A 14,406-nucleotide genomic window follows, 5' to 3' on the forward strand; every position below is an offset into this window, starting at 1 on the left:
TTTGGAAAAAGGGCCCCCCACCACCACTCGCACCACAACTCCCGCACATCCCCCAACATTTTTCCGGGCGGGGTAAGCGCCATGTGTTGCTAGAGCAATTTTATGCTTCCCTTTTCGAAGTTGCTTCGTTTGACTGCCCCAGTTCTTTTCCGCCCATTTTCCCCATTTTTCTGACGCTGCGAAATGAAAAGCTCTTAGCGTGGAAAAGCGATTACGTTGCTGGCGAAAAGCTTTACGTTTCCGGTTACCTTTCCGCCGCGACGTGTTACCGTAATATGCAGTTTACGCGCTCCAATTTTGCCTCCAGAAGGGGGTTTCCCGGAGCTCCTTAGGCGGCTTAACTGTAGTTCGCTGTGTGCATTCGTTACAAGTTTGGGAAATGACTTATATGATTTTTTCCAGTGCAGAATCAAGCTTTTTGGGAGCAGGGCAAAGCAACAGTCGACCATTAAAAGCACACTCACTTGACTCTCTTGGAGTAGCGTGCTCTTCTCTTAAGTTTCGACTGCTCTATCTCAAGTTTTTTATCACAAATAATATTACGTATACGCAACCAAAAGATATTTTTAATATTTGACACTTAAATAAATACCTATATCCAAGGTTGAAATTTTATTTACACAAAAACTTTTTTAGTAAAAAATAACTATTAAGAACTTGAGCTAACGTTTTTTTACCACATTTATTTTTAATAAAAATTGTTAGAACTAAGCTCCCATGACCTGTCAACCCTAGTCACTCTTTGGCTCTCTTTGAGAAGATTACCCTTTTTCTCTTCGTTACAACTTCCAAGCTTCCAAACACCTGTCAGTAAGCTTGGCGACCATGGCTTTCACCTCAATCGCCGACTGTAAACAAACGCCCAACCGAAATCAAGAAGAGTAAATAAACAATCGGAAAGGCAAAATAAAATAGAATCAAACTGAGGAAGCGCATCAAAAAAGCCAGAAATGTGAAGAGTGATGCTTTGTTTGGAATTAGCATCTCAAGAATCTTAAATGCTCTGTCCCGATTTCTCTCCCGGTGGCTTTTCGTACTCACGGAGAACAACTTTGGGGATTTACAAGGAAGAGAGAATAAACCCGAGTCGAATTTGAGAGTTGAGTTGAGCTCGGCAATTTTATTTGGATTTTGCCTTTGCCACTGCTGATTTTTGCGATTGCTGCTGGCTGCTTTTGAAAATTTCGCTTTAGTTGCGCGGCGGTCGAGGCGAAGTGCAAACGTGCGAAATTTTCTCGTTAACCTTAACGACAAAAACAGCGCAACGTGGATATCCACGATGCTGCCACACAAATAAGAAAACAAGGAAAAAAAAAGAAAATACTACGGCGCACACATACACACGGGCCAAACAAATATTGAAAATTCTAAGGAAAAGCGCCTGTGAAAATGGGGCACGAGCAAAGGTGTGTTGGTAGCAAGCTCTTGTCTGTGTGCATATTAATTATTCAAATTAATTGCAAGAAAATTTTCAACAAGTCTATATATATACTCGCCAAGTGTTGCATCTTAAATGAGTGTAAAAAATAATCGACAGAAAGTCGGGCAAACTCGTCGGGTGACGCCAACTGAAAACAAATTACATATAAGAAATGAAAATTTCCCGAGAATCATAAAAATTTAAGTGTCACAGGCGGCTCCTTCGCAGTTTCCCGAGCTTCCTGATTCCTGTTATTATATCATCCTGTGCATAAGTGGAGTGCTTTTGTTGTTCTTTTTTCTACGAGTTGTTGTTGGGCGTATGTGGGATGAATTCGCAGCTGGCAAGTGGTGGCTTGTGCTTAATTCGTTTATTTACTACACATATAATTACGATACGGAATGAATACGGTTTGTATTGTAAATAAATCAATTATCAGCTACGTGTATTGATGGTACTAACCTTTTTATTACTGTTGAAATTACATTTTAAACTGTTGCTACAGTTTGTATTTTAAAACTGATTTATTATTTCAAGGACTTGGTTAACGCAAAATAAAAAATAGTACAATTTAAATAATATATTAAAACAAAATGTATCCCATTACATATGCTCCTTTAATTGTAAATATTTTTAAACAAGTAGTTAACTTGTTCATTTAAGTAAATGGTGTTGTTTGGTTTCCAAACCACAATAAATCATTTTAATTTCTGGAAAGCGTATTTAGCAAGACTTCACTGTGCCGATGTCCTGCCACGCTTCAATGCAAATGTTTGTCTGCGCCCGCGCCCGTTAATATTTATTTGCTCCTTTAGGCGGGTGGCAGGCCTCCCATTTCGGAGTCCACCAGGCACTTGAGTAAGAAAAACAAACAAAAACACATTCGAGTTGTTCCTTGGCCTTGTATTTATGGCCGGTGCGTCAGCCTGTGGCACACACACTTAACATGGAATACCATTAAACTTGTGCCATTATCGCATCTAGTTCTCTCGGGATTTTACACAGGAAGAAACTAAGAATTTTAAATTAATTTTTCCCAAACAACATTTCGATAGAAACGTTTTGAAATTTGTTTTGCAACTCAATATTCAGTCCTAAAAATCCACTGAAATACTAGTTTTTGCACTACAGTGGATCTACTTGGGCTCCACCCTCTGTGGAATTTGAACTTGTCGTGGCATCATCATCGCATCTCGTTCTCGCTTTCGTTCTCAGATCGGAATTATTATCACCTCGCTAATTATCTTTCGATTATAATGGTGATGCCACCCGAAAGCCCCTTTCTATAGAACCCCGAAGCCCCGTCTCATTCGATTTTCTTATCAGAACAGAGCGCGCGACTTTTGCGTCGCCTTTGCCTATTTGCATTTTATTTCGCTTGTGTTCATTTCACATGAATCGAGAATTCTAATAATATTCCAACAAATAAACATGTGAGTACGAGTGGCACAACCTCCAAAAAAAAGCGATCCGATAACCAAGTGGGGGCAGAAATATAAAATCATAAAGGGCAAGTTTCAACGAACTTTTATTTGGCGAGTGTTTATGATTTAAAACTGGAGACGACTGCGTAAAATCGATTATTCCTAGTATAAGTATAAAAGAATTTTATGGTGTATTTTAGTTTTTTAAACAAACAAATATTAAGTCTCTTTGAAATTAACAAAGACGCTGTTTGTTTGCTTTCCGCAATTAATGAACACAATGTTGGTTGCAAAAAGCTACTCTAATTTATTGGTCAATTTAAAGTTTAAAAACATAGCCAAAATAAAAATTGAATGGTGTTCTTGATGCTAAATTAATTTATAATAATTTAAAACGTTTGTACTTGTTCGGCGAGATGCCCTCATTTGTCTCAGTTGAAAACGTTTGATTAATGACCTCCATTAACTAAGCCCTTCACTAGGTCAAGATTGATTACCAATAATTAACTTCACAATTGACAGAGTACAAAAAGGTTGGGAAATATAAAGAGTGCGTAGAAAATCAATTTGATTTATTGTGTATTGTAAGAAAAAAAACAATATTGTTTTAAAGTTTGCAATTTAATAATTTTTATATCATTATTAATTTTTTTTATGATGTATATCATTTGCTCTCTTACCGAAAAACTTAGAATATATAAATTATGATGAACAAAATATTATTTTTGCATTACAAGAAAAATTTGCTGATATTGGGAAGAAAATTATAAATAAACTTTTAGGAAAATCATAATGTTGTTGTAAAGTCGCGCACTCACATCTGCACGCTTGGCATAACTTTTGCCCGTCACTCTGAAAGGAAATCACCTTGGCCCTGGGGCCGGCTAACGGTAACGGGAAAATCGCTTATCAAGCCGCAGCCCCCGGCCACCGCCAACCTGCCCAACCCCCCGTCAGGTGGGTTTCTCACACAGCCTTGACAATGACAGCGAGCGAAGAAAATGGGCGCTAAATGGGCGCGCTCAATGCGGAGAAAGAGTGCATAGAACGGGGGGGAGAAAGCCCTTTAGGGGCGGGAGAATAGGGCGGGGGAATTGGAGAGTGCGGCCGTTACAACAAACAAACAAAGGAAACAAACAAACTGGGCAACAAATGAGGGGCGGAGTGGGCGGGGTGGTAAGACTATGCCGGGTCGAGTGCTTTGGTTCATGGCTCACACTCACACACGTCTCAGTCTCTCACTCTCTTTCTCTCGCCCTGTCTCTTTTTGATTATCTCTCTCCGTCTCTCTTGTGCTCTGGCCCTGTCTTTCTCTATACATTTGTCTACACTGAGAATAAATATAAATTTTAAATTTAAAGCTTTTGAAAATTCGAATATGTTTGAAACACAAAAAAAAATTTTGATAGCATTTATCGTTTTTGTGAATACTTTAAAAATAAACAATAAAATATTATATGTTTTTACAGATCAATGATGAATCTCCACTTTAAAAATAAATAATTAAATTGTTCCGACTAACATAGGTTTAAACATAGACATAGAGTTTAAAAATGCTTTATATTTCAATATCAAGTTATAGTGAATATTAGCAATTACTGTTTTTAGAAATAGAAGCATATAGTTTTACGGCCAAACTCAAAAATCCTTTTTATGTATGGTTCTTAATACCTACAGGAATTCTCTTTGTTTTACCTCATCTTGTAGTATATCTTTTAGTCAAAGTAAAGATCTAGTTTTAAAACCTCCACGTTCAAGAATTTGCTGTTTTTGACAGTGCCGCAAAACGGGTTTTGAGTTGCTTTTGCGCTGGCTACTGGGTCTGAGTTTGAGTTTGGGTTTGGGTTGGGGCCGGGGTTGGGCTGGGGTTTTGTGTCTGGGTCTCTGGCGGGGACCGAGACTGGGAAAGGAGAACAGGGAATGGGGACTGGGTCTCTGGCATCGTCGGCGGCTTTGGCAGTCAGTTGGCCAAGTCAGTTGCTCTTTTGGCTTAACAAACTCAGAACGTGCCGCGGCGACGATGGCAGTGACATCAAATTGCAGCGCATAGAATAATAGAGAACGGCAGGAACAAGAGCTGTGGCAGTAAAAACATCAGCAAGAGCAGCAATTCGGCTTAGTCACCATGTCCCAGTGGCATCCATCGGATGCAAGGCAGTGAAAAAGGTTCTCAAAAGTGTGTATTTGCCTAATAAATTATTAACGGAAATTCGCCCAGCGGCAGCTTGTTGCTTGTGTTGTTATGTAAATGTCGAATGTATCTCTTGGATACCATAAAGTATCCAAATATCTGAGTGTGTACGTGTTTTAGCCTTGACTTTAGGCCTCTGCGCTGCGTCATTCGCCCATGCTTGTGCTCCATTTTCGGCTATTTCACATTGATGGTATCTTTTTGTGCCAAAACACTTGAAGACTTTGGAGCAGCCAGCCTCCGCCTTCAGATGCCAGGAAAAACAGACCCCCCCCTCTCCCAAACCACTTCAATTGAAATTCAAAACGCACTCAGCTCCCAGCTGCGACTTTTGACTGATACACCTACTTAAAAACAACAACACAAAATCCAGAAGATGGGAAAAAAAACGCGCTGAGATACAAATTTAGAAAGTTGCTTGGCTGCCGCTCTCCGGAGTCTCTTTCTTGGCTTTCGCTTTGTTGTTCTTCCATTTTACATTTTTTTTCCTCCAATTTTCTCTCCCTTTCTTCGACATCTCATGGCATTCCTTTCATGGCCAGCACATATTTTCCGTCATGATTTTTTAATTCTTTTTTAATGCCTCACACACACTCCATAAATGGGTCACAAACAGGCAGGGCACTTCAAAATAATTGGAAAGAATTCAAATCGCCCCGGCAGTTTCCCAGAGCGATCCTATCTTTCTAGTTTTTCTCATCACAATTAGCAACCAGTTTTTTGTATATAAATATAATGACGGGTGTGCGGTATACATATGGCCAATCGAGGGCTAAGTAATGGCAATTGAATCGGGGAATCGATAGTCGGATTATTTATGGCTCCATTGTCTCTGTGACACACGCTCCATGACCTAACTTACTAATCCGCACACAGTAAATAATTATAATTGGCTATCTGTGAGTAGGTATTTACTGGCTCTAGTTAGGTTTCCAAATCAATTCGAGTTGACTTTAATAAATTAATAATAAATAATTAGTTAACGAGAATTTATAAACGAATCAAAATATTTGTATCTTAAACAGAGTTCTTTGCAGTAAGAATAACTTTTCATCAATCTAAAAAGTATTTAATATCCCTTTCATATAATTTCAGTTAGTTTCCATGATTCAGAGGCGGCGGTGTGGTGGCAAATCCGTTTTATTTCTCTCCTGGACATATAAAGCCGTGACCGACTGGGATCCTTGAACCGCAAACCGACTCTCGACCGGAGCCAAAACAGAAAACAGCAACAAGGATTCAACGGTGGCAGGAGCAGCATTAAACTTACATTCGTCCTTGGCATTTGCAATAACAACTTTCGGGGTGGTGGGAAAACCTCGAGAAATCAGTGCAGGCGAAGCGGAAAAGAAGAAATTTTATTGGATCTGAGGACAGGACCTCCGGCGACGAGGGGCGACCACTGCAATCCTGGCCCAACGAAACCACAGCACCTCCAACGGCAGCAGCGCAGCCAGCGTCGGCAGCGGCGTCGGCAGCGTTCCCGTTATCATGGAGGGTCCCGAAGTCACATTCCTTTTCCAATTCGGCAGCGTTCGCGATGCAGTCTGTGTGCCCGCCAACACACTCACACTCAAAACGCTCAAGGATCTGGCCTGTGACTTCATCAACACAAAGGTGAGGTCAAAAAGATTCCTTAATCTCACACACAAAAGGATGACATTGTTTTTTACCTTTATTACTAGCGTGTTTCACAAAGAGTTAAATATAATAACCAAATAAGGTGTAAAGATAGCAAAAAAGTAACAATTTTTATTGAAGAATCATTATTTAATTTCACAATTAGGACACAACTTAATACCCTTTTAAATAATATATGAATTACAACTATCTTAGGCCACAAATATAATCACTATTATTTGAGCGAATTGCTGCGAATTGTGGGACTCAAGAAGGAGGTCACCATCTGGCGACCCTTCCTGCTATTTAGTTAATTATGCAAGGACCGTCCAGTAAACATGTCAATTGTGGAATATTCGAACGGATGCCGGAAGGCGGCCAAGTAAACAGACGGTGCAGTTGGCCAATAAGTTTACAGTGGTTATTTCTGAGTAAGAAAGTTTAAAAAAAACTAAGTAGCTTTTTTTATTTGTATACATTTTGTAAGCTGTCAGTATAAGATATATTTTTTTTATTCAAAAGAATAGATCAACATTTTTAGCATATTCATGCTATTTACCACTGTATTTCTATCAGGCAAATAGAAGAAAGTACAATTCGAGCCAGGGGCGGATTAATAAATGTATGTGTGCACAATAATTGCTTTATTTCATTAAGTAAGTCCAAGTTCCATAGGCACGGACTCGTTTCCGCATGGCCTGTTTCCCCTCATGGCGCAGCTAGCTATCCATGGCCAATTCAATTAACCAGGCCGCAACTGGTAGTGTTTCGTAGCTCCGTAACCAGCCATTTCCAGCGACAGCTGCTCCTGGCACGACTCCTTCCTTTCGGAGCCCCGCCAACCCGAAATCCACCTCGAAATGCGTACAACTTTGGCCGGTGGGGGGTATAGTTGAAGGTTAATTTGGTTTATACGGGATCTAAGACTCTTGGACCTTTATATGAATCGCATATATCCTGCCTGTCACACAGAAGCCTTCATCAATTAACTCCAGTAAAGCTGGCATTTCATCAACTCATAAAATCGTGTGAATCGATTTCTTTGAATACTAATAATCATTCTTCAATTTGGGAGGGCTTTAGCTTTAAATATTAGTAATTTATGAGGCAACTATAATCAATAATCCTTGCTTTTCCTATAACTTAAATAATATGAATACATTTTTAAGGATATTAAGATTGATAGGCAAATTCCAAACTAAATGTTGGCATATTCGATAGCATTTTCTAATTTGTAAGAATAGTTGCAACTATGTCGACACAAGGCAAACATTAGCCCAGTGTTAAATTCCACAGTTGCTCCGTATCAATTGAAATCAATATGAAAATTTGTGCATATGGCAGGCTGGATCTTATCGGGCAATCAATTAAGATACGAATATGATATGATAATGGGCGGCCCAATGCAAAAATAAGCGTTAAACGAAGCCGAACATCGCAAATGGACATTGTCGTTGTCATTGTCGCCCGTAAGTGCTCACATTCTGTTGGCCATTTCAGATACCGGACAGCGGACTCACGTATCTGTCGGAACGCATCCTGCTCTTCGTCCACGACTACAGCACCCCGAATGTGCTGCACATCATCAACTCGGCAGCGGAGGTGGTCGACGAGACCCTTGTGGAAATCGTGCTGACAGCCAGCCGTAAGTAGCCAGCCCGCAATCCGCAATCCGCAATCCGTGTCTCTAGAATGTCACACACTTCACGCTCCATTCGGGGAAAACTTTCACCGGAATCACTCACCAAATTCACACATGTCGGAAGGGTGACGTTTCTATATCGGTGTCATTATTAAATTGTGGCGAAAGTGTAACAAAAAAGAATACTTTGAATAGAGGAAATCTTTATTACCAAAAGGTTGCATTCAAAACTTTGTAGTTTACCGATTTTTATAGTGAGAACTTCCTCTTTGGCTTTAACAAAAATATCAAACTGTTTTTTTTTAACCAAGAAAAAAGCTTAAAAGTAATCATCTAATTAGTATTCAGTTTGCATTCAGATTTAATTAAGTTACTTGTAACTATACCTTCTTATCTTATCTGTTATAAATGCAGCAGAAAAAACGGGTTAATTGTTTATTTAAATGATATCTGCATAACAATACAAATATATTAATCAAACTATTGAATTAGTTTTAATTATACAAATGATTATCAATTAAAAGTCGTGAACATTTCTGCAAACAGTAAAGTAAAGTTTGATTGTAATAGTAAGTTGAAAATGAGGAATATTGCTTTTTAAAACATGTTAGCTTTTTCTGGTTTTTAAGTGGCATTCCTACTTTGACTTCTCTCCCTGCAGCCATTCTATACCCGACCTCCGAGATGCCGACCCTGAAGCCGCACAGCCTGAACGTGCATTCCTACAAGGGACCGACCTTCTGTGATTTCTGCGGCGAGATGCTGTTTGGCCTGGTGCGCCAGGGCCTCAAGTGCGATGGTATGTGTGTGTGTACTATATGTGGGTGTGGGGAAGGACGATATTAACCAACACAGCACACTAATTCCCAACCGAATGCTTGCCACCCACAGGATGCGGCCAGAACTATCACAAGCGGTGCGTGGTGAAGATACCGAACAACTGCAACCGCTCGAATGACGCCACTTCGAGGCGCTCCTTCACGCTCCAGGCGCCCCGCAGTCCGTCGGGCAGCTCCCAGCAGTCGCTCGTCTCCACGGAGGAATCAACCGGACGGAACGACTCGAGCAGCTCTCTGGTAAAGCGCATGTCGGACCTTATGAATGATATTATTAAGAATTGACAGCCAGGCAGCAGGACCTTTTGTGTTACTCCCATCTAGTGTCCGTGTCCGTGTCTGTGTGAATGCGAGTGGGCACATGTGTGTGTGTGCGAGTGCGTTAGCGTTTAAGGGTGTTGGTTGACAGTTTCCGGTTATCCTGCGAGTATTTAAAATCGTACTTAACTTGGCTCACACTTTTACTTTGTATTATTTTCATGCTTTCTTTAATAAACTTTTATACTGCGCACTTCTAATGCTTTGTTAACTCTTTTGAATACTCGTAGGGGGATTATGAATATACATTCGGGGGATAACAACATTTTAGAGCAGCTTATCTTGTATCTTTTTGTACCCAAAAAACGTCCGTCTTCTTAAGCTCCTGATTCCAGTTCCCAGAAACCTCTTCGAATCTGGATAAAGAGGCACGATGAGTGGACAGCCAAATTATGAAAATTAGTTTTGCCCAATTAACGCCATTAAGAAAGCGCGGGGTGTCCATGGGGAAAATCCTGTGCGAAACCCATCTCCGGAGTCCTTAATTTTGCTAATTAAGTAACGCTATCTCTCCCTCTGCTCCACCAATTCCCAGAATATTCCCGGTCGCCATCAGCGGACGCATTCGTCGGGCAGTCGAAACGGGCTGACTGTCCTACGGATTCCGCACACTTTCATGGTGCACACGTACGGAATACCCACGGTGTGCCAGCTGTGCAAGAAGCTGCTGAAGGGGCTGTTCAAGCAGGGACTCCAGTGCCGCGACTGCCAGTACAACACGCACAAGAAGTGCATGGACAAGGTGCCGCACGACTGCACCGGCGAGGCGCAACTCAGCCAGCTGCAGATCCAAGCCGGTGGCAAGGAGCGGGACAACTTCTTCCGCGAGGAGTTCGACGACAGCGACTGCGACGATGGATCCGACTATGGCAAGTACAAGTCCGCCATGTCGGGTGCCGTGAATCTGGTGGCCGGAAGACCCAGAGAAGCACCCAAGGCCCTGACCAATGCCCACAATTCTCCGCCCGAGTTGGTCAACGGTGGATTGGGTGACGATTCCAGTGGCGGCGGCGAGACGAGCAAGTCCAGCAGCGATGGCCAGTCGGAGCAGTCCCAGTCGTCAACCTCCTCCTCGCCCAGTGCCAACATCCCGCTGATGAGGATCGTTCAGTCCGTGAAGCACACCAAGAAACGCGGAGGACAGGCCCTCAAGGAAGGTTGGCTGGTGCACTTCACCTCGCTGGACAAGGCCGTCAAGCGATACTACTGGCGACTGGACTCGAAAACCATCACGCTCTTCGTCTCGGAGCAGGGGAGCAAGTACCACAAGGAGCTGCCGCTGGCGGAGCTCCTGTCCATCGAGAGCCACCTGGGCGATCCTCGGCCGGACTGCAACTACTGCTTCGAACTGCGAATGCCCAACCTGAGCTACTTTGTCGGACAGGATCCGCAGGTTGGCGCTAAGGAGGAGCAGGCCGTCCGATTGCCTCCGCCGGACAGCGGCATCGGCAGCGACATCGCCAAGAGCTGGGAGACCAGCATCCGACAGGCCTTCATGCACGTCACCAATACGCGTAAGTACGGGGACTATAATGTTAGCTCAATTATCATATAGCTTCCAAAGGAACGATCGAAAAATATATATATAAACAATGGAATGATACAACCCCTTTGCTTAAAATTAAACAAAAAACTCGAATACGAAGTCCATAACTTTTCTTATTTTCATCCGATTTTAATGTGGCATACCTCTAAATTTTTTTTGGCCGATTTTTTCAAATTTTCTGATACAACTCCTTTCCGAATTTCCAATAAAATAGCTTTGCTGAAGATTGAACAAAATTCACTAAATTAAGTTCATTAATTACTTATTTCAATCAAATTCAAAAGTAGCAGGCTTTCAACACGTAGTTTCAATAATTTTTTATAAAATAATAATAAATACCTTTAAAAATCTTTCCTAACCTGTTTCAGAATGTTGCGAATCGGAGGAGCAGGTGCAGGACATGGGCCAGCTGTACCAGATCTTCCCGGACGAGGTTCTGGGCTCCGGACAATTCGGCGTGGTCTACGGCGGAGTGCACAAGAAGACGCAGCGCGAGGTGGCCATCAAGGTGATCGACAAGCTGCGCTTCCCCACCAAACAAGAGGCGCAGCTCAAGAACGAGGTGGCCATCCTGCAGAACATCTCGCACTGCGGCGTCGTCAATCTCGAGCGGATGTTCGAAACGCCGGAGCGGATTTTCGTGGTGATGGAGAAGCTCAAGGGCGACATGCTGGAGATGATCCTCTCGCATGCGAGGGGCAGGCTGAGCGAGCGGGTCACCAAATTCCTGATCACCCAGATCCTGATTGCCCTCAAGTACCTGCACTCCCAGAACATAGTCCACTGCGATCTGAAGCCGGAGAATGTCCTGCTCTCCTCGGACGCCGAATTCCCGCAGGTGAAGCTCTGTGACTTTGGCTATGCTCGGATTATAGGCGAGAAGTCCTTCCGACGATCGGTGGTGGGCACGCCGGCGTATCTTGCCCCCGAGGTGCTCCGAAATAAGGGATACAACAGATCGCTGGACATGTGGAGCGTGGGCGTGATCATCTATGTGAGCTTGAGCGGCACCTTTCCCTTCAACGAGGAGGAGGACATCAACGACCAGATTCAAAACGCGGCCTTCATGTATCCACCCAATCCGTGGAAGGAGATCTCCTCCAATGGTGAGTCTTGAATAAAGTTAGATAAGGATTTTCTTTGGGAAGAAAATCTAGGAAAATATTAAATTACAAATATGTAGTAATATTAATCATTTGGTTGCTTTACTATTTATTGCTATTCTGTTTTGCCTAAAAAGTTTCTAAATTCAAGCAAGTCTTCTAAATGATATTATAAAAGTGTGGTATTTTAATAATAACAATATTTAATGATGTTCTCCTTTTCTCCCCCCTCAGCCATTGACCTGATCAACAACCTTCTGCAGGTGAAGCAGCGCAAGCGGTACACGGTGGACAAGAGCCTGCTGCACTACTGGCTGCAGGACAAGCAGACGTACCGCGACCTCCGGAACCTGGAGACCCAGGTGGGCGGCGGGCGGTACCTGACCCACGAGGCGGACGACCTGCGGTGGGACTGCGCGGGCGACATGTGACCTGGCTGTGAGCCCGAAGCGATCCTCGAGAGCACCACCGAGTTAATGAGCTGCACCACCACCACCGAGAGTTATCGTCCGTCTCCGGCGAACTGTGCCGGATGCCATCGGCTTTCCGATTGCGGGAACTCCCCCAAATCGGAGGCGATGAGCGACAGGGCCCTAAAATGGATGCGGTTCCATCTCTGCCGGCACATCAAATAGCAGTACAACCTTATTGCCTAGCCCATAAGTTTATCCTATCACTCTAACTCGCTTTTCGATAACTGCTAAACAAATGGATTCTTCTCACTTACAACTCTGTGTGCTAAATTTTTCTCTAGAATCAAAATTAGTCGATAGCTTTAATTCGTGAACCACCTAAAGGCAACTCTTATGAATAACTCTTCACAATTAATATACATAAGCCCAGATAAAAAATGTGAAGCTCAGATCCAGTGAAGAACCAATCGCCATACGTATACACAAAAGAAAACACCAACCAAACGATTGGCGGAGAAAATATAGCTGAATAAACAACGCTTGACAATTGAGATACTATATGCACTCTTAAACTCTTTCATTTACAGGCATGGGCAAGAAAATAAAACCTTTAAAAGTTTATTTAAATATCCTATTATTAATGCATTGAATTTCTTTCACTCTAAAGATATTTTCATGCACATGGGTGTTTTGTCACCACAGATCATCTAAGTGTGCCAAACTGTAACTGAAGTTGCTGGCCTGCAACGGCTGACACCTTTCTCGAAAGACTTCTTCTGCACTTTCCAGCAGTCTGTTTCCGACAGCCCATCAGAAGAGATGCATTATTGTGTGGTAAAGTGTTTTGTTCTGGTTATAATCTTAGGGAGGAGTCAACAGGGAGATGACTTCACCACTCCCAGTGCCGCCTGGTTGGAATATCAGAGGGAACGTTTCGGTATCAACAATCCCCTGATGGTCAGTTCCACCAAGGCACCCACCCTAAATGTGGATGTGGTGACCCCAAAAGTGGAGACCACATCAAGGAAACATTCCTCTAGTTCGCCCGAAACCGCAAGTCAGGAATCTGAAGAGGAGGAGACCACAGAGCCACCACCGGAGGAGGATGGAATGGAGGTGCCTAGCGTGCAAGGGTTTTTCAGGTTCCTTAAAAACATGCAGAAATCCTGGGTTAAGAAATCAGCTTTGACTATTGGAAAGAAAATAAAGCTGCTGCAAAACCTTAGAGACAATCTCCTGCGACTAATTGGTGAGCTTAAATAAAAAAGGGATTTACGTTCTTTTATTTTATTTTGATTTCCTTTTTTATTTGTTTTCAAAAGAGAATCAATTTGCAGTTCTTTGGCAGCCACCAGAGCGAAAAAGGCGACGTCGCCGTGGTATACTTGATGATTCGGATATAGATTTTCCGCCTGAGGCAGCACTCATGAGCATCAACTTCTTGACATTCGCTGTTTTTCTCATCAAGCTAGTCATGGTACGATGCACTCAAAATAAATTTTTTTGAATTGAATCTTTAAAAATTCAACATTCCAGCAAGTGGTGAAGATTATCAAAAGCAAGCATTACACACTTTCTGGATTCACCATTGTACCGGAAACTGCTAGAAGACCCTAAAATATTGATCCAGAATTGCAACTAAGTAACACACTTAATAAAATAAATGTCTTTCTAAAACCTTTCAATTTTATATTTTAAAACTCAACGATTTTTTATAAAATATAAAATCAAGAAATCTTACTTAAAAATGTAACAAATAATACATTGCAATAAATGTAGGGTGATTTGTGAAATAAATGTTGGGCTGTTATCATAAGAAAATTTAAATCACATTTTACCCAACTGTGACTTTTTAAATCTTGTGAACAGTGACTCGTAGCATTCAGCTTGTGT

General features: G+C 42.2%; 2 protein-coding genes and 1 long non-coding RNA gene across 3 annotated transcripts; all 3 read left to right on the plus strand.

Moving 5' to 3' along the window:
• The first annotated feature begins 4,814 nt into the window (after window positions 1–4,814).
• Window positions 4,815–13,077, plus strand: LOC108087267 (serine/threonine-protein kinase D3). The gene is made up of 8 exons (XM_017184574.1): window positions 4,815–5,020; window positions 6,131–6,652; window positions 8,156–8,300; window positions 8,959–9,096; window positions 9,189–9,373; window positions 9,987–10,965; window positions 11,366–12,103; window positions 12,335–13,077. The coding sequence occupies exons 2-8, from the start codon at window positions 6,527–6,529 to the stop codon at window positions 12,529–12,531; spliced, it is 2,508 nt and encodes an 835-aa protein (XP_017040063.1). The 5' UTR covers window positions 4,815–5,020; window positions 6,131–6,526; the 3' UTR covers window positions 12,532–13,077.
• On the plus strand, window positions 6,666–7,662 carry LOC108087268. The gene is made up of 2 exons (XR_001771169.2): window positions 6,666–7,277; window positions 7,331–7,662. It is a non-coding gene; the product is annotated as an uncharacterized LOC108087268 (long non-coding RNA).
• Window positions 13,078–13,247: 170 nt separating the features above from the next.
• On the plus strand, window positions 13,248–14,130 carry LOC108087060. The gene is made up of 3 exons (XM_017184236.1): window positions 13,248–13,762; window positions 13,836–13,990; window positions 14,050–14,130. The coding sequence occupies exons 1-3, from the start codon at window positions 13,333–13,335 to the stop codon at window positions 14,128–14,130; spliced, it is 666 nt and encodes a 221-aa protein (XP_017039725.1). The 5' UTR covers window positions 13,248–13,332.
• The last annotated feature ends 276 nt before the right edge of the window (window positions 14,131–14,406 follow it).

This window comes from Drosophila ficusphila, unplaced genomic scaffold (assembly GCF_018152265.1).
Source record: "Drosophila ficusphila isolate 14025-0441.05 unplaced genomic scaffold, ASM1815226v1 contig_791, whole genome shotgun sequence".
Lineage (NCBI taxonomy): Eukaryota > Metazoa > Arthropoda > Insecta > Diptera > Drosophilidae > Drosophila > Drosophila ficusphila.

What these genes read in the sequence shown, in the direction of transcription:
- LOC108087267 (XM_017184574.1), top strand. Translation starts at nt 6,527, where the DNA reads ATGGAGGGTCCCGAAGTCACATTCCTTTTCCAATTCGGCAGCGTTCGC. An exon ending in CCAGGGCCTCAAGTGCGATG is followed by an intron (nt 9,097 to 9,188) that starts GTATGTGTGTGT and finishes TGCCACCCACAG; the next exon opens with GATGCGGCCAGAACTATCAC. An exon ending in GAAGGAGATCTCCTCCAATG is followed by an intron (nt 12,104 to 12,334) that starts GTGAGTCTTGAA and finishes CTCCCCCCTCAG; the next exon opens with CCATTGACCTGATCAACAAC.
- LOC108087060 (XM_017184236.1), top strand. Translation starts at nt 13,333, where the DNA reads ATGCATTATTGTGTGGTAAAGTGTTTTGTTCTGGTTATAATCTTAGGG. An exon ending in CAATCTCCTGCGACTAATTG is followed by an intron (nt 13,763 to 13,835) that starts GTGAGCTTAAAT and finishes TGTTTTCAAAAG; the next exon opens with AGAATCAATTTGCAGTTCTT. An exon ending in TTCTCATCAAGCTAGTCATG is followed by an intron (nt 13,991 to 14,049) that starts GTACGATGCACT and finishes TCAACATTCCAG; the next exon opens with CAAGTGGTGAAGATTATCAA.